Here is an 18,939-nt window from a genome sequence, read left to right on the forward strand (position 1 = left end):
GTTTATTTTATGACATTATATTACTGATTATTCACATAATTAAATATCCTATAAGACATGAAATATTTGGACATCAATACAATTGATGAGGACAGCATGTTCATTGCTGAAAAAGCTGTATTCTGATTTATGAAGCAAGAAATTTTTTAAAAAGCAAGCTACCAAAAATGTAAATATAGGAATTAGTCCAGTAGTATTTTTTTTGTCCCACTGGATGCCATAGAGCAATATGTGTGTAATGTCTATGTTTACAAAAGTAGGTGACATTAGTGTCCTAAGAGACCCTAGACAACCCTCACAAACTTCGGGTTCACTTACATTCTTCTTGGCAGAAAAGTCGCAATATAATGAGTGAGGGTAGATGACCCCAGAGTTTAGAGCCCTCATGCAGTCAGAGAGCAGAACTCACAGAAAATAAGCCAGAATACTGCACTGACTGACGGCCTCATTTAGGGAGGCGTCAATTTAACTTTAAATCCATTAGCTCATTGAGAGCAGAGGAGAGAAGGGGATGTCTCCAAATGCAGGAAACTGTTGCCATAGCATTTCCCTTCTCTATTTCTGCCTACTCCTCCTCCCCCAAAGCAGAAACAATTTGTGTTCTACCGTTTTCTTTCAGGAACCAGAGGCATTTTCAGCAACCAGGACTCCAAGGATGTGATGTCTACACCACCTAATAACTGTACCTAGTAGGGATATCGAATAGGTCTGAGAGTGCTGTTAAGTTTCTCAGGACACAATCATCTCTGCGGATGCAATTGCAGAACAGGAAACAGACTCAGGGAGAATTTTAGCCCCCCCAATTCTCATTGGCTAGCTGCACTAGCCAAGCCACAACAATCACTCCTGCAACACAACCGATCCCTTTCAGTACTCGCAGCCGTGGACAGCTCCCATACCTCTCGGTCGGTTCCTCCGCAGTGAGCCGACTCGCGTTCAGCCTGCACGGGTCGGTGCGGCACCCGCCACCAAGTCTTCGGCAGCGCGCAGAGAACACGCGCTTCCCCCCGCCTCCCTCTAGGTGCCCCCGCCCCTCGCTCACCCCGGCTCACTCCAGCGGCGACTTTGAGGGATTCCCTCTCAGGCGGCTTCTGCAGCAGCACATCTGGCCTCATTCTCTGCACGGCGAGCATGGATCTCCGAGGAAGAGCCTTTTCCAGCGTCTGTAGACTTCGAGTTCTCCTGATGCTGTTCCGTGAGTAGCTTTTGGGCCACAGCGAGGGCAGGGTGCACTATTTGCAGAGAATAGAACGAGCAGAGCAAAACCAGTAGCTTAAGGTCAAAATGTGGCCCTTACGTTTTGTTATTTTCTTTCTTCTTTGCGGGCGGGGTGGAGGGCCTTCCCGCCAGAGGCAGGGAATTCCCCAGAGGGCCACACACCTGTACCGCACATCCCAGACAGAATGCTATACGAGTCTGCTTCGTGGGGTCTGAGCATTGGCAAGAAAGATTTGGTTTTAAAAGCCTAAGATGAAGGAAAAGACCAGTCGGCTTACAAAATAGTAAGGATTTAAATTTTAAAATTTTATTTTTATCATAAATTAACAGCAACGGAGTTGAAATTGTCGGCGCTAGGTTAGGGAAATGGCTCGCAGAGCGCACAGCAGCCGGCAAGGAACTTTATCACCCCAAAGCCTGCAGACCACGATCTCTCCACCCCTGTGCCCGCGACGCGTGGGCTCACTGAGCCCGGAACCGAGAGGATTTTTTTTTTTTTTTTGGTTTGTTTTTCCGCAGATACAACGGCTGGAATCATGGCAGAACAAGAAGTGGAAAATCTCTCAGGCCTTTCCACTAACCCTGAAAAAGATATATTTGTGGTGCGGGAAAATGGGACGACGTGTCTCATGGCCGAGTTCGCAGCCAAATTTATTGTCCCTTATGATGTGTGGGCCAGCAATTATGTCGATGTAAGGAACCTTTTCCCTCCGGGCTTACTCCTAGGGCTCCAGGGGCGAAGGGCATCCCCCTTCAAGGCCCCAGGAAGACCTGGGTCGCCCGCTTTCCCCCTCTGTGCCCCTGCAGGCTTCTCCTGAATGCTGCATGGGGGTTCCGGCTTGTAACGCCTTCTGCTCGCCCTGCCTGCTTTGAAAGTAATCCCCCTTTCTCTGCTTCCCTAACGGCCGGGTCTGCACGCAGAGCAAGCATCTAACCGCATGTTCCGGGACCTGCGAGCGCGCGCGCAAAGGAGCGCTCAGGCGTGCCACCCCGAGTTTGAATGCGCTGCCCTTTACAGCCTCCGCGGAGGCCGGGTGCGCTGAGGGGGTGCGGGGCGTATGTGTTCCCAGCTGATCACGGAACAGGCCGACATCTCCCTGACCCGAGGAGCTGAGGTGAAGGGCCGCTGTGGCCACAACGAGTCGGAGCTGCAGGTGTTCTGGGTGGATCGCGCGTATGCGCTCAAAATGCTGTTTGTAAAGGTAACCCCGAGGGGGACGCGCAGAGGAGGCTCTGCCCACCTCTGGGTGGATGTGGGCGGGGGCCGCCCCCAGGATTTCCTCACCCAAAAGCCGCGGGGACGAGTGACGCGCGCCTCCCTCTTGGCAGGAAAGTCATAATGCGTCCAAAGGACCCGAGGCGACGTGGAGGTTGAGCAAGGTCCAGTTTGTCTATGACTCCTTAGAGAAGACCCATTTTAAAGACGCAGTCAGTGGTGAGTAGAGGCTCCAAAGCTGGGGAGGAAGCCTGGGAAAGCCTGGGCACTGCAGAGAGCCCAGGCATGAAGACCAAATTCCTCAGGAAATTTATGGAAACAGATCCTGACTTTGCGCTCCCAGGCCATGTCAGCCCTGGGCTTTCTCTCCAAGGTAGAGGAAGCGGGAGCACCTGCGTGTCCTCTGGACTTTAGGCCTTGTAGATGAGCAAGGAACCACGGGCCTAAGGATCAGCCGGTAGGTCACTGTAGCCTGATCCTCGATGAGACATCTCTTGAGGGCCTGTCTTCCCCCTGGCTGCTTCAGGAGGATCTCTTATGATTTGTCCTTTAAAGGAGCACCGAGAAGCTAAATTTTTCCCCCCTTCACCCTGGTTTTTCTTCTTATACGCAGAAACTTGAAAGGGGCAGTGTGACTCCTTTTCTCGGTTAGCCTGCAGTATCTTTTTGTTCGTGGCCCTATAGCTCACACTCGGTCTTCAGTCATTGACTGCAGTCACCCCAGAGCAGATTCTGAACTGTGTCCTAATTTATTAGCTTTTCCTGCCCTCGCTCCAACTCTCCCAGAGCCTCCAAAAATATTGTGGCAAGAGCAACAGCCATTCCCCAAATAAGAATGTTCACATGTGCAAGAGCCATCAAAGACCACATTCAAATTAATTAATTAACCAACCTATTTATTACGAAACTGTGTAATCTCCCAATGAGGCCTTCCATCACCTGGGCACTGGTGTTGGGAAAAGATTTTTATTGAACACATGAAAGAATGTACGGATCATGTCTCCCTTTCCCCTTTTTATCATTGCAGTAAAAAGAGCATTTTCTTCTCTTCATCAAAATCCATATTCAAACACTTCTCCCAGTTAAATTAGATACCTTCCTCTCCAAAAAAGGGAAAGAGGGGGAAAAACAACAAACATGTACCTGAAAAGGAGAAAAAGGGGCAGCCCTGCAAAGAGTATATATGTATGTTAAGTCTGCCCAGGGCACCAGCAACCAGCCCGGCTTTGTTGAAGATCTTTAATTCTGTGTGGGCCAGTGTGAAATGTGGAAAACCACATCACTGTTCTGTTTCTTTGAAATCTCCATTTTCAGGTTGCATATAGTAAACAGAGTTGGGTTTTTAGGTATCACTCTCCTTTTCCAGAAAAGAAATTTCAAATCAATGTTTAAGGAACCCCTGCTCCTGAAAGAAGGGGAGTGCCTGTCCTTTGTCACCACTTGATGCCCTCTGCAGAGCTCCAGCCCCAGCTCGGCAACACAGAAGATCAGAGAGGTTTCTGGAGCTGAGAGAGAGAGAGGCACAGGAGGTTAGGAGGTTAGGATTCTTCCAGAAGTAGGGGCCTAACCATTGTTTTGGGCCTTCCCTGCAGCTGGGAAGCACACGGCCAACTCACATCACCTCTCTGCCTTGGTCACCCCAGCTGGGAAGTCCTACCAGTGTCAAGCTCAGCAGACCATTTCACTAGCCTCCAGCGATCCACAGAAGACAGTTACCATGATTCTGTCTGCGGTACACATCCAGCCTTTTGACATCATCTCTGATTTTGTCTTCAGTGAAGGTAGGTTGGGGGGGATCAGTGTGGGAGGAGGAGACAGGATGGAGGGAAGGGAAGGCTGACTTCAGGGTGGATGGGGAAAGGGACCTGCCAGGGTTTCAGGCTGTTACTACTTGTATTTTCTTCAGGCTGACATGACACTTCCTCTCACTATAATATTTTAGACTGTGAACTGATCAACCTTCCTCAATGGTTCTTTCTTCTCCCTTCCTCCTTCACTTCATTCTTTCCTCTCCCACTTTCCCTTCTTTGGTCCTTCCCTTCTTTTTATTTCTTTCCTCTCTTCCTTTTTGTTCGCCAAGAGAGGAACCTTGATAGGGAAAGAGGTAACAAAGACTGTTTGGAAATATATATATATAATTTTGATGCAAATTTCCCAATGAAAAATCAGCTAAAAATCTCAAACACTTACATAGAGAGCCATGGATTACAGAAGGGCTTCTGCTTCCATGGGCCTTCACTTCTCCATGTTATTTCAGATAGTTTCAGCTGTAGTTTCTACCACTGTGAGTCTAAGTTTTTGTGTGGCTAGAATGCAATAGGGGTGTGTGTGTGTGTGTGCGTGTGTGTGTGTGTGTGTGTGTGTGTGCTACAGAGAGACTCATGGAGACCTGCCTCCCTCTAGCACTCACCTTTGTGAGGAGGGCTACCCTTGAGGCTTCAGAAAAGCAGGGGCCCCTGATCTTTTCCTCCTGGGGTGTGGAGAAAGGCTTCTTCTCAGTCTGTGCTAGTCTCTGAAAGGGGGTCAGGCAGGATATAGCTGAGGCAGATTCAGGACATCCACATTCTCTTGGTTCTCTGCATCCCAGCAGAAGTTGGGCACAAGGGGAGTCCACATTTCTGCAATTATCTGAGTCTAGCAACAATTTTTACCAGGCAAACGTAGGGTGAATCAATTTTTCAATTCATCTGTTCTCTCTTATCTGGAGAAGGTTGTTAAAGATGGTTTGATATTCTGTTTATTCCTTGTGGCTAAGAAATGGGGAGAGATTCTCATTGCTTTATGGATGCCTTCTTTTGGAGTGGGGATCCCCAGATGAATACAACTATTAGAACATACAGGATATCAGGGAATCCCCATCTGTGTCATACACAAATCATTCGATCATTTCCCAGGGAATCCAGCTTTCATAAAATTCCCCTCCCAATTCAAACTATACTGAGTAGAATATATGCTCCCCTCCCCCAATACCATGATCATTTAAAGACCATTTGAACATTCTTAAGTTAAACTGTCTTTGACAGAAGACCCTACTTCTTTTTTCATCTTTGTATTTTTAGTGCCTAACACAGTGCTTGGTACACCGTAGATGCCCAGTTAACTTTGGCTGAATTGATATCCTGAAGCTGTGGACACAATTAACAGAGACTTCCAAATGCTTGAATACCAGATGAATCAGGATTTAATATGTTTAGTAAGTCAGTGCAGTACTTACTTCCACACACTTGGGGAAGGATGGGCTAACTGCATTTTCATGGATCTTCACAAAATTGAAATTAAACTCACAAGCGTCAAGACCTTAGTGTTTTAAAAATATCTGTTTGATTACATAAGTGTTTATAAAATATAACAGTCTTTCTTCAACTGAAAATATTAACTATAATTAAATGTGATTGGACTTATGATTACTGATGACCAGGAATTCATTATGAACATCCTGGACTGTGTAGAATCAGCCCCCAGGGTTCCTACCACAGATACATTTGAGTTTATGCGGGTACTTTTCATAGTCTCTAATTACTCTTTGTTTTTTACTGGTCAGCTGTTCTTAGGCACTTCTTTACTGGTTGGTGCTATCTGTGCTGTGATGGCTGCTTTTACTAGGTCCTTACTTCAACCTCACCCCAGTCGTTCTGGGTTATTTCTACACTGTTGCTGATAGTCATTGATGAGCTGAGAAATCAAATCTCATCGGTGTTTAGAATGGTATACAAAATAAGAGTAAATGAGCACTGAATCAGGACCAGAGCTGGTTTCCTGAAAATCAGTGAAGTTCATAGCATGGACGTCTTGGCCTTCTTTGTTTGAAAACCAGGTTTTATTCACTTACAGGTCCTAGAGGGGCACGGTTGCTGGGTAGACTTAGAGAGTTTGTAAGCATGTAGAACTTTCTAAATGCAGATGTATTATTAAGCACAAGCAAACTGCACTTGTCTCAGGCTTTTCTGGGTAATAATTAGGATGTCCCCTCCTATATGGTGCCCTGGGGCTCAAAGCTCCTGCTCCTGGGAGGAGGCAAGCCTCATTCAGAATCACTCACTGGATCCGTTTGCCTTTGTGTGGCAGGGGTTCCTTTGTTCCTGGCTCCTCCCATTTGTGCCTCTCAGCACCTGCCCCCCACTGTGTTTTGCAAGGGATCATTTGATTTGATTTGGTAGAATCCAAAAGATTCCTTTTAAGTGCCTTTTGGGGACCTGGGGCTTGTCCCCGCCCCTGCTTTCCCAGAAAAGAAGCTCAGGAGGCTCTGGATGAGTAGCCTGCACCTGCACGTAGGGAAGTGGGGGAGTGGGGGAGGGGGCCATAGGGGGCCATATCTGGTCTTATAACTGCAGCCTACTGCAGGGTATATATGTAGGTTTGGCACGTGTGTGCAGGACCTATAGCCACACAGTTTCCAACGAAGAAACTATTCCCTGTGTAAGGGGGCCATACTGGCAGTCTGAAGTTTCACATCTGCCTGTTTAATAGACTCTAAAGCAAGAAAGGGTCAGTGAAATGGATTACTGGATACTCACAGCATTGAGAGCAGCTCAAATGGGGGTTGATGTCTTTATCACTTAAATCCCTTTAGTGCATTGAGCTCGGCTACTACGCTTATCCTCAACAGAAGTCTCTTAGCCCAGCACGTCTCCAACTGCAGTGTGCACAGGAATCTGTAGCTGCATTGTGCACGACTGTGGTAATCTTGTTAACATGCAGAGTCTGGTTCAGTAGGTCTGGGGGCGGGGCCCAAGATGCTCCATTTCTAGCAAGCTCCCTGGTGATGCTGCTGGTCTGTGGAATACTGTGTGGGGGGGTGGTTGAGGAATCTTGAGCTGATCAAGGAAAAGATATGACCTTGAGAGGCAATAATACACAAGTTTTGTTGGGTGGTGCTTGGACAGGGTTGCATGAGAGCGGAAGCTGCTCAGAGCATGAGACTATCCAGAGAGAGGCATATGGGGACCACCAGCCAGAAGGGAGGAGGGCAAAGGACCTCCTGGCAGGGAGAGGGGTACTGGGGAGGGGGCTTACGTGTCTAGGCAATATGGCTCAGCAGCACGGTAAGGAGTCTCTGGGTCAGAGAGCTCTGAGGGGCAGCAGAGGCCAAGGCCTATCTTATCAATGGGTAACAGCTGTTGGGTGAGGTTTGGTATGCAAAGCAGGCAGGCTCTAAATAGCTAAAAATGTGCTTCTTTGGGCTGGTTTTTAAATAATTAGATGTGTAAAAATTTGAGTTTGGCATGATAGGCTTTAGAGCTAATGGTCTCAGCCTGCAGTGAAGAAATAAACCACCTAGGGGCCGATACACAGAGGCTACTTTGGCTCATTTCTATAACCAATACACTTGTATGGTAACGACCACCCTGCAGTTCAAAGCACCTCATGTCTCTCAGTTGGGGTTGATTAACGTGTCCTTCCACAATTAAGTCCTTAAAGTGTGTCCCTTTGTGGGCCCCCTGGAGATTCCTGGCTGTGATGGATGAGGATTGCATCACTGATAAGCAACAGATCAACCTGAGAATTTTAACGGCTTAATTAAAGGCAACTTTTATGCATAATTTCAAAAGAAACATAACAGAATACAAAGGGTATCTCTGTTCCCCTTTGTTTTAAAATTTTTAAAGTTTATTTATTTTGAGAGAGAAAGAGAGAGAGAAGGAGAAGGAGCAGGGGAGGGGAAGAGAGGGAAGGAGACAGAGTCTCTGCACTGCACTGTCAGCTCAGAGCCTGATGCAGGGCTTGAACCCACAAACCTTAGGATCATGACCTGAGCTGAAATCAAGAGTCAGACACTCAACCGACTGAGCCACTCAGGCACCCAGTCTCTGTTTCCCTTTGTTAAAGATTCAGGTTTAAAAGGCATTTAAAAGTGACCACATATAGGCTGGTCCCTTTTTAATTCTCAAGGGGGAAAAACAAGCAAACAAACAAACCTGTAAAGAAGGTGCTGAGATCCCAGATGACTGCAGAGAAACTGAGGCTCAGAGAAGTGAAGTTATTGGTGAAGCCTGCCCTTCTAGTGGCTGCCAGGGCTGGGGCAAGAGCCTGTCTTTGGGTGTCAGATCCTGAGCGCTTACTCAGAGCCTCAGCTGCTCCTAATAAACATGTGAGCACAGGAGGCATCTTTACACACGTTGTTGAGTACCCTGAATTCATGAGCCTTTTATTAGTGTTCCTAACAGCATGATTGGAAGATGCCACCTCATCTGTGTTTTAACCACATCTGTGTTATAGTGGAAAGGATCGTGCCTTACCGTTCTCTGTACACCAGCCCTCGGTAGGGCACCCTGTGGCTGGCTGCCATGTGCATGAAGGCTTAGCTGATGCTGATCCACAGCATTGTGTAGACCTGTGACTTACATAGCACCTCCCAGCATGCATAGTTGCTCCTCAGGGTCTCCTGGGTATGCATCTAGGGGGAGATAATCCTGTTATGAACACTGCTGAGAACTGTGTCAAGGGCAGGAATGTGGAGCCCCAGTGTAGGGCTATGTAACTAGCCAGTTGTAGAATTCAGTGTTCCTGGTACTTTCCTGGAACATAGTGTTTTAGGCTGGGTTCCCCAAGGAGCAGATCCTAGGCAAGCATGTAAGTGCAAGTAGTTTATTTAGGAAGTGGTTCTAGAAAGCACTGGGAAGGGCGTGGGGAAGTGAGATAGTAAGGCAACCAGTACCCATGCATTAGTGAGCAGGTTTCCACTGTGGGCACCTGGGGCTGACACTGCTGGAACCCCCGAGAGTGTAGAACCCATGTCAGAGTTATCCAGCCTGAGAGGTGGGAACAATGCATTTACCCATCAACTTTTATCCACCACTGATGGCTGCTGGGGTGGGGGAAGAGCATTGACTCTCTGGGACTTCTAAGCTGCCTTGTAGGCAAAACCCATTGCAATGTGTGAGAAAGTGACTGCCAAGGACACTGTCTGGATGGGTCTGTTACACGTAGGTTCTGGGGTGTATGAAATTTCCTGCCCTGGCAGAGCTTATAGGATTGTGAGAAAGATTTATACAACTCTTTCTTGTGCATGCCATGTGCCTGGTGCACAGTGGCATCAATCAACAACTGCTTTTATTATCTTAATTGCTACTGCTTACATCTTGGTTAAAGTATCTGCTTGTCTCCAGCCAAAGGTCTCCAAGGCCCATTTATGCTCTTTCTCAAAATACAAAACACATTTTGCTGCGGTTACAGGAGTCCAGACCCAGCCCAGAGAAAATGGGAAGAGGGGCAAACTCCTCCCTCCAGCTGTCCTATCAGAGAGTGGAAGAAGCCCAATCAGCCCCCTCCTTGAACAGGAATAGTCTGGGGTGTTAGCAGACCTTGAGAAAGCAGGTAGCTTGCCTTTTTTGCCCACTGCCCATCTCAGTGTTTTCATTTGGGGAACAATGAAGAGTTCTTGTGGTTGGTTCGCCTCAGGGAGTAAATACACCATTGAGATGGACATAAAACCATCAAACACACAAAAAATGGTGGTCATCAAACAAACAAGTGACCAAAAAAACCCAAAAAACAAAAAAACAAAACCATGGACTAAAAACGAGAACTGAAGATGGATCAGAATTTCAGCAGCATTGGATTTATGGTTGAGGGTACCTTATTCGGCAATTGGCAGCTGGCAATAGATTGACCCTCTGTTGTCCGATTTGTCTTTATCTGGTACTTTCCAATGGCTAGACTGGTTGTTGTCTTTTCCAGCCATATGCCATCCTCTTCAGGATCTGTTTTGTGCACTTGAGAACCCTGAGCCCAGCCAGGGCAGAGGCACGAGGGACCCCACGCCCTGTGGAGGTGAACAGGGAATTAGGGGCCTCTGAGCATCCAAAGCCAGATTTAGTGTGGTCTAGGCCAAAAGATGTTCTTCTCCTAGGCAGAGCCTAGAGCCTTCCTGTTTCATAATCTGTGGGTTATATAATCAATTTATGGCAAAGGATCTTAACCTTGGGGTCCATAAGGGTTGTGGATAGAATTCTGGGAATGTGTGAATTTCAGTGGGAAAAATTTACATCTTTCTTTTCGCAAATTTCTAATTTTTGACATTCCCTTCAGTCATAAATGAAGATAACAACCCACAGTAGTGATAGTGGTGATAATTAATGAATAATTAGTGGTGACTTTCTCACCAATAGAAATCACAGATATTTTCATCCCCCATTTGCTTATATAGATCTTGCAAAGTAACAATGATGCTTCTTGTTACTTTGCAAGCCCAGCCAGTATGTGTACTAATAAAGGGGTACATGTATTGCTTTCTCCCAACTTATTTAAACATATTTTGATAGCTGAATTTCAGTGTAATATCTTTCCTTCATAATTGTGTGTGTTTTATCTTTATGCATTTGTAAGCATGATTCTGAGAAGGGTTTTCAACTGGTTTGCACCAGTTTCATCATTACTGGTGCAAAAAAAGATGGCATCTCCTGCCTTAGTAGGTCATGGCCAGCACTGTTTTAAGTTAAAGAGAATAGACTGGAGTGGAAATTATTAGATGCATAGGGTCAGGATAAGTATTGTTTTGTGAAAACTTGGTTTTGGTTATGTTTGTCTACCTATGTTCTGAGTTGCAATGTAAAACACTATTTCCCCTCGGGGTCAGAGGCAGAGTTTGAAACCACTGGCTTGAGCCTGAATGCGGAATGTGTGACCCTCTTGTGTGAGCTCCCGGTCGGTCTCTCATTTAAAACCCTTGGGGATAGATGGGTTTCAGAGTTCAGGATTTTTGAGACTTTAGGAAGATAATTTAGTGCATAGTCCATATATTATGGAAAACCCCAGAAGAGTCCAGGCAGCCCCCTGTAATCAAATATATTAATATATCTGTTTCTTGCAGTGAAACACGTGAACCTTCATGCTAAGTAGGATGCGTGAAATCACGGGCATCCTACATTAGTTCAAGTGTTGCTGCCAAATGCATGATACAAAGTGCTCTGGATTTCCAGAGCTCTGTGGATTTTGAAAGGGTGGGTAAGGGATGGCAGACTTGAGAATGTCCCCTTATTTGACCACTTAGTGGATGTGGATGGATGAGGATGGGGATTCAGTATTTTTCATGATAATTTTTGACATCCCTTATTTCCCCATGATTATTTTTGACATGTCTGTAGTTTAATGCTCCCTTTATATACCCCTTTCTGTGGTGAGTTTAGTTCAGGTTTTTTCCTAAGGCACAAAAAATAATTTTTAAGAAGTAACCCACAATTATAATGCTAAGTGAAATAAGTCAGAGAAAGATAAATATCATGTGATTTCTCTCATATGTGGAATTTAAGAAATAAAACAAATGAGCAAAGAAAAAAGGAGACAAACCAAAAGCAGACTCGTAACTATAGAGAACAAACTGGTGGTTACCAGAGGGGAGGTGGGTAGGGGATGGGTGAAATAGGTGACGGGGATTAAGAGTACACTTGTCATGAGGAGCACTGAGTGATGTATAGAATTTTTGAATCACTATATTGTACACCTGAAACTAATATAACACTGTATGTTAACTACACTGGAATTAAAATTAAAAAAAGAAACACGAAACTAAACCACAATGGTATTTTAACCATAACTTTTTTGGTCAGAATATATTGTGCTTTTCCCCTCTGCCTTCCTTGAAGAATGGGATATGAGATGTTATTCTCCCATAACTATGCTAAAGTTATTATCTATTTAAAGACAATACTCTGGGGAGCACCTGGTGGGCTCAGTCGGTTAAGTGTCATGGCACAGGCCATGGTCTCGCAGCTCATGGGTTCGAGGCCCACATTGGGCTCTGTGCTGACAGCTCAAAGCCTGGAGCCTGCTTCAGATTCTGTGTCTCTCCCTCTCTCTCTGCCCCTCCCTTGCTGGAGCTCTGTCTCTCTCGCAAAAATAAACAAGCACTTTTAAAACATTTTTTAAAAAGTTAAAAAAAAGATAATACTTTGGGCAGTATGATTCTGATACCAATTCGGATGTGTGGGTGTTTTTCCCAACCACTGAGCAATTCTCTGACAGCAGCTGGGTGTTCTGCAATTCAACTCACTGCTGACACTACCTGAAAATACCATCAAATCCCACGGGTTAAGGGCTCTCTCCTACAAGACTGCTCCCCATCTCCATTTCAGATATCAACTGCAAGTCCAGACTGTCACCTAGGCTTCCGATCAACTTACAATCAGAGGTTTCCATGATCTTCTCCTTGAATTCTAGAGAGGCTCACAGAACTCAGAGATATATTTTACTCACTAAGTTACCAGTTTATTATAAAAGGATATAACTCAGGAACAGCTATGTGTACGAGATGCATAGGGTAAGACACAGGGAAAGATGGTGGAGGTTCCAGGCTCTTTCCAAGCCCACCACTTGTCCCAAATCTCCATGTGTTCACTGACCAGAAGCTCTCTGAATCCCATCCTTTGGTGTTTTTATTGAGGCTTCATTACATAGGCACAGTTGGTTAAATAATTGGCCATTGGTGATTGAACTCAAGCTCTAGCCACTTTCCCCTCTCTGGAAATCAAGGGGGTGGGGGCTGAAAGTTCCAACTTTCTGGTCACCAGTTTAGTTCTCCTGGCAACCAGCCCCTATCCTTAGGTGACCTAGGGGCTTTCCCAAAGTTACCTCATTAGCTACAGTCAGGTGTGCTTGAAGGGGGCATGTTATGAATATCAGAGTGTAAGTTTGCGACTAGTATATAGAAAATGAGCAAAGCCCACAATCTACTTTGACATTTCACAGGCAACAGCCTGTTGGGGAAAACAAATAGTTTTTGTTGTTAATAAAATCCCTACCCCAAGAAACCTCATTTCTACTCATTTTTCTCTTCAAAGGGGCAGTGTGGTATCATGGGGGAAAAAGCAACCTTCTGGGTATGGAGCTCTGGGCCCATAGCTGTTCCTGGTGCTGCTGTAACAACCTTAAGACTTTTCCCAGGGGAAATGGGTATGTTGAGCTGCAGGCCGATACTCAAAGTGTGGAACTCATTAGAATTTAATTAAATAGTCAAAAATAAAAGTTCCCTACTGATTCTTTTTAGTCCTTCTGATTGTAATAAAGAGAAATGCTCAATTTAGTGCTAACAATAGATCCTTAGCCCTTCCTTAACATTTGCCAAAATGTCTTTTTAAAAAATCTTCCCTGTAAAAAAATCTCTTCTTTTTTCAATCAGGAAATATATGTATGTATGTGTATGTTTACTTATTTATTTTAAACACTTTTGTTCAGGTTGTAATTGAAATACAATAAACTTCACACATTTAAGTGTATGATATGAGAAATTCTGACTTAGGAATACACCTATGAAGTCATCACTACAATCCAGAAAAAACAACATATCCATCCCCCGTGAAAGCACCCTCATACCTCTTGGTAATAAGTATGACCCTCACTGAATTTTCAGAAATTGAACGTACCTCTGTGACCAGTACACACAGCCCCAGAGCCCGGAAGCCCTCTTCCTGCCCCCTCTTCTGATTCTGTAGCCTCTAAATGCCAGTAGGTCAGGTCTGCTACTGAACTGACCCTAACTCTACCCCTAGCTCATGTCTGCTAACTGCCCCCCTGATTGTGCTGTTGAGTTAGGCTGTTGGAATTCAAGTTGGGGCTTGAATTTCCCCTAGGAAAATTAGCTTCATTCTACCTTCTAGGTAATGGGTATAATAACAGTATTTCTCTCATAAGGTTGTCATGGGGATTAAATGAGAAAATCTTTGTGTTTAGAACTGAAAGTTAATTTAGGAACCATGTGTATTAAGTATACAGCCTTTATTTTATTTTTATTTTGAGAGAGAGAGAGAGAGAGAGAGAGACAGAGAGTGTGCACAAGTGGGGAGAGAGGCAGAGGGAATGGGAGAGAGAATCTTAAGCAGGCTCCACTTGAACTCAGAGCCTGACTTGGGGCTCGATCTCATGACAGTGAGATCATTACCTGAGCCAAAATCAAGAGTTGTATGCTCAACCCAGGTGCCCCAAGTATACAGCTTTTCAAAAACTATATGTTTGTCCATAATCTTCCAGACTCTAATTACTAGAATAAGCTCAGGCCTTATTCTCCTTTCTGCTGGCCTCAGGAGACGTGAGACAAAGGACTGTGTCAACATGGAGGAGCCTGGCACACAGTTGGTGCTCAGTAAATGTTTACTGGGTCACCCTGACTTAAAAACTTAGTTTTTATGAACAGATATCTAAAGCCTGTTTTCTCCGGTTGTGGCTCATGAGCTTGGTGAAGAGGCCATCAGTTACCCACAAAGAGCAAAGGAGCCTGAGCAAACATGTCCTGGTTTCTAGGAATGTAGTTCTGCTCAGATCTACAAACTATGTGACCAACACGTTGCCCCAAATTGTTTTTCTGGTTCTAGTTAAAAATTGAGGCAAAGGGCTATTAAACTGTCTTGGGGGTAAGAGAGTAAAATGGAGTCAACACCAATGTGCTGGTAACATTTTCTTTCTTGATCTAGGTGCTGGTTACATGGGATGTTCATTTGTGAAAACTCATGAAGTTCTGCACTCTCTTTTTTAAAATTGTAGTATAATTTACACATATCAAAATGCAAAAATCTAAAAAATTTAGCTTGACACATTTTTTTAATGTTTATTTATTTTTGAGAGAGAGAGAGACAGGGAGAGAACGAGTGGGGGAGGGGCAGAGAGAGAGGGAGACACAGACTCTGAAGCAAGCTCCAGGCTCTGAGCTGTCAACACAGAGCCCAACGTGGGGCTCAAACTCATGGACCATGAGATCATGACCTGAGCCGAAGTTGGATGCTTAACCAATTGAGCCACCCAGGCACCTCATAGCTTGATGCATGTTTACCTGTACTTGCAACCATGTAACCCTTACCTAGATCAAAATACAGGATATTTCCATCACACTTGGATGTTCCCTGTCCTGCTCCCCATATATAAGCACTTTTCTGATTTCAATCACCATAGACTTAGTTTTACCTGCTCTTGAACTTCATGTAAATGGAATCATATATATGTACTCTTCATGTCTTAGAGTTTTCACTGAACATAGTATTTTTGAGATTCATCCATTTTGTTATGTGTTCATTCCTTTTTATTCATCCCTTTTTATTATTAATATTCCATTGTTTGTTTTTCCATTCCACTTTGATGGACATTTGGATTGTTTCCAGTTTTAAGCTATTGTGAATAAAGTTTCTGCGAACATTTATGCTCAAGCCTTTTTGTGTCCATATGTTTTCATTATTCTTAAGTAAACACCTAGGAATGGAATGCTGTGTTAGTAGGTAGGTAGGTGTATACTTCCCTTTATTAGAAACTACTGGACAGTTTTACAAAGTGGTTGTACCATCTTCCACTAACAATATATGAGTTCTAACTGCTCCATATCATTACCAACACTTGATATTTTCAGTCTTTTTGAAAGCTCTATATTGTGTGAAATTCTCTGTGTGTACATATACTTCAATAAAAAGTTAAAAAATTAAACCAACAATAAAAATGATGGTGGCTGTGTTTAATGCTGAAACTGAAAATTGAAATCAATTGTCTGGATGTTTTATTGGCACCTGCCAGGAATCCAATGACCGACTGTTGCCCTGTTTAACTGATACATTTTATTTTTACCTTGTGCAGAAATATTAAGTGGTTCATCCTTATGGTTGGTTGGGGAAACATTATTTCTAAATAAAAGAGTCTCCCCAAATGTTCCTTGAGAAATCTTTTCACCTCCATTTCTCTTTTTATTTTGATAGGAGAGCTTATGATTTAAAATGTTTTGATAGGAGCTGATTTCTTTTCTTCTTCTTTCCAATTTCAGAACATAAGTGTCCGGTGGATGAGCGGGAGCAGTTGGAGGAAACCTTGCCCCTGATTTTGGGGCTCATCCTAGGCCTCGTCATTGTGGTAACACTGGCGATTTACCACATCCACCACAAAATGACTGCCAACCAGGTGCAGATCCCTAGGGACCAATCCCAATATAAGCACATGGGCTAGGGGCCATTAGGCAGGCAGCCCCCAAATCCCCCTATCCCGGCTGGGTCAGGTAGAGAAACAAAAGCACTTTTCCACCTTGTACATGGGATACACCAACATAGCTACAATGCAACAGGCTTGGGTGTCCAAGGCTTGCTTGGCCTGCGTCCATGCTTAAACCCAGGGATGGGCGGGGGGGATTCTTTTGGATTCATGGGGTAAGTGGCAGACATTCTCTCCACTCTGGGGAACGAGGAGGGAGGGGTCAGCCAGGCTTCATGCTCATGGTGGCTTGGCTTTGACTCTCCAAGGAGCAACACATACAACTCAGAGGAGTATCTGGCTCGAAGTTTAGGGATTGAAAGACACTTCTTTTGGAAAGACACCCCTTTGGGTTCAGAGAAATGGGGGGTGCTTCGCTCCCTTGGCCTACCTTATACAGTTGTCAATGCACACAAAATACAGCATCATGCTCCCTACAGCAAGACCCCTGAAAGTGATCCTTGCTTCTGGCTGGCATTCTGCATGTCTAGTGATTGTCTTGGGAATGTTTCACTGCTACCTGCACCCAGTGACTTTGCAGCACAAGAACCTGTTTAATGTAACTATGCAGAGCTGTTCGGACTTCATAAAGTGTCAGGTCCAAGTAGGGGACCTGAAGAATCAATCATGTGAGTTTGTTTTTCAAAATGAATTAAAACACACTACTGTCTAACATTTGGCTGCTTTCTTGAAACAAGAAAACAAAACTAAAATGGTTTCTTTGGCATTCAGAAAAGAGAGAGGGATGTTGAAGATGGGCTTTCATTTCTGTAAGATGAGAGCAAAGAAAGGGCAGGGAAGCTGAAAGATGGAGGTTGGTTTTTCCAGGTGAACAAACATGGAATTATTTTGACAAAGATAGTTTTAATAATGGTGCCTTTTGAGTAATTGGTCTACTATTGTTTTTGATGTTTCCTGGTCTTGAATTTGGCTTTTAACTTCAGATTAAAAAGCTGGTCTGAACATGGTAGCCTAGGATGATTTGTATTTGAAGTAAAATATAATTTGCTGAAACTTTCTAGAGAAATGGACATAGTTTGAATTTCACTCACTTTCTAAATAAGCATTTTTTGAAAAATCTGAGCAAGGGTACGAGAAATTCTTTTCTCCGGTGTTAGGTGGGAATCTCTCCATAACCCATACAATCTCCATCGTATGAGAGCAACTCATGTGTTCATCTCCCCAAGTCTTCAACTGCTAAAAGTAGCGTATCCTTGGAAGTCCATTATCCCAGCAAATCTTGATAAATATCAGTCAATTGCTGTTTCATTACTTGTTTGTTTGCTGCTCTGTCAATATGCTAGTTTCTTCCCCTGCACTCTCTCTCTTCAGTGCTCAGTTCCAGTGAGGAAGAAGCCCTGGTTCCTCATAACAGTTGGACATTGCACAAGGAAAAGGAGATACCTTCTATCATCTGCCATCTTGTCACTCCGTGCCCCGAACTTGACATTGCCCTTTCCTTTTTAGCATCTCATGTATTTTTTAAAAACTTCCCATTTATTTGGAGCCACCCAAAAATCTGGGGAGAAATGGTCACTTAGATGTATCAGTGAGTTACCCTTGCACTCTGTAACCCCTTCAGAAAAAAAAAATTTAGACCTGACTCACACTTCTCAATACTCTGTATCTCTTTACTTTCACAAAAGGAAATTTGTGTCTTTTAAAAATTTTACTTTCACAAAACATAGGATTCATGATTAGTTTTTGGTATTGTCATTCATTCATTTGTTCAACAAACAGGTTTTGAGCACCTACTGAGCAGTCTCTTGTGCTGAATATACAGGGGTAAACTGACAACTTTGAGTCTATGGGGGAGGGCTGACATACATACACAGGTTGTTCTAAAAACGACAAGTGCCCTGGCTCTTTTTACAGTGTTGTCCATGGCCACATCCCTGTGTTTAAGCTGATTCATTAAATCTTTCGAGATTCCAACTTGATTAATTCTCAAATTCCAGTGGCTTTTTTACCTGCAATATGCAGTATGTATATAAAGCCACATTACCATGCCTATAATTGCTATAATCACAGCATCTTTAGTTGTCCTAAAACTAGCTCAGCTCAAACTGAGCCTAATTTAGCCTAATTTCTTTGATCCTCTCCTTATTTCTCTCAGTCCTGCATTTTTCTTAACTCAGTAGAATAAAGGGGAGCCTCCTGGTGAGGGCAGGTGCAGTGGTCTCTGGGTGGATAACACAAGGTGTCCAGAGGAACTGACTCAGCCCTGGATCTCAGCCTGGGCTCCGTTCATGGCCATTCCCATTGTCCTGCATTTCATGGCAGCTCCTGTACCTGAGTATAGCAAGCTGAGATGGTGGCTCATGTATCTGCATTGCTTCTCAAGCTCAGAGATAAGAGAGAAAGACAAACCACAGATGCTCAATTACCCCTGTAACTGTCATTTTTTTTTTTTTTTACTGCAGTTTTAAACACAACTGCCTCAGGGCACAAAACGATGCTGTGTGTGGTTGCTGGTCTGCCTGCCTGGAAAAGCCAGGCCAGATGAACCATATGCAGGTTTCTATTGGGGGGGGGGGGGGGCTGAGTTTGAATTAAATTTTGAATGTGCTTCTTTG

The 18,939-nt window shown here is 44.3% G+C and overlaps 1 protein-coding gene across 1 annotated transcript; it reads left to right on the forward strand.

The window, feature by feature from the left end:
• The first annotated feature begins 611 nt into the window (after positions 1 to 611).
• Positions 612 to 17,972, forward strand: LAMP5 (lysosomal associated membrane protein family member 5). The gene is made up of 6 exons (XM_015073857.3): positions 612 to 1,195; positions 1,738 to 1,910; positions 2,289 to 2,420; positions 2,548 to 2,653; positions 4,027 to 4,215; positions 16,164 to 17,972. The coding sequence occupies exons 1-6, from the start codon at positions 1,132 to 1,134 to the stop codon at positions 16,340 to 16,342; spliced, it is 843 nt and encodes a 280-aa protein (XP_014929343.1). The 5' UTR covers positions 612 to 1,131; the 3' UTR covers positions 16,343 to 17,972.
• The last annotated feature ends 967 nt before the right edge of the window (positions 17,973 to 18,939 follow it).

The sequence above is a fragment of the Acinonyx jubatus genome, chromosome A3 (assembly GCF_027475565.1).
Source record: "Acinonyx jubatus isolate Ajub_Pintada_27869175 chromosome A3, VMU_Ajub_asm_v1.0, whole genome shotgun sequence".
Classification (NCBI taxonomy): domain Eukaryota; kingdom Metazoa; phylum Chordata; class Mammalia; order Carnivora; family Felidae; genus Acinonyx; species Acinonyx jubatus.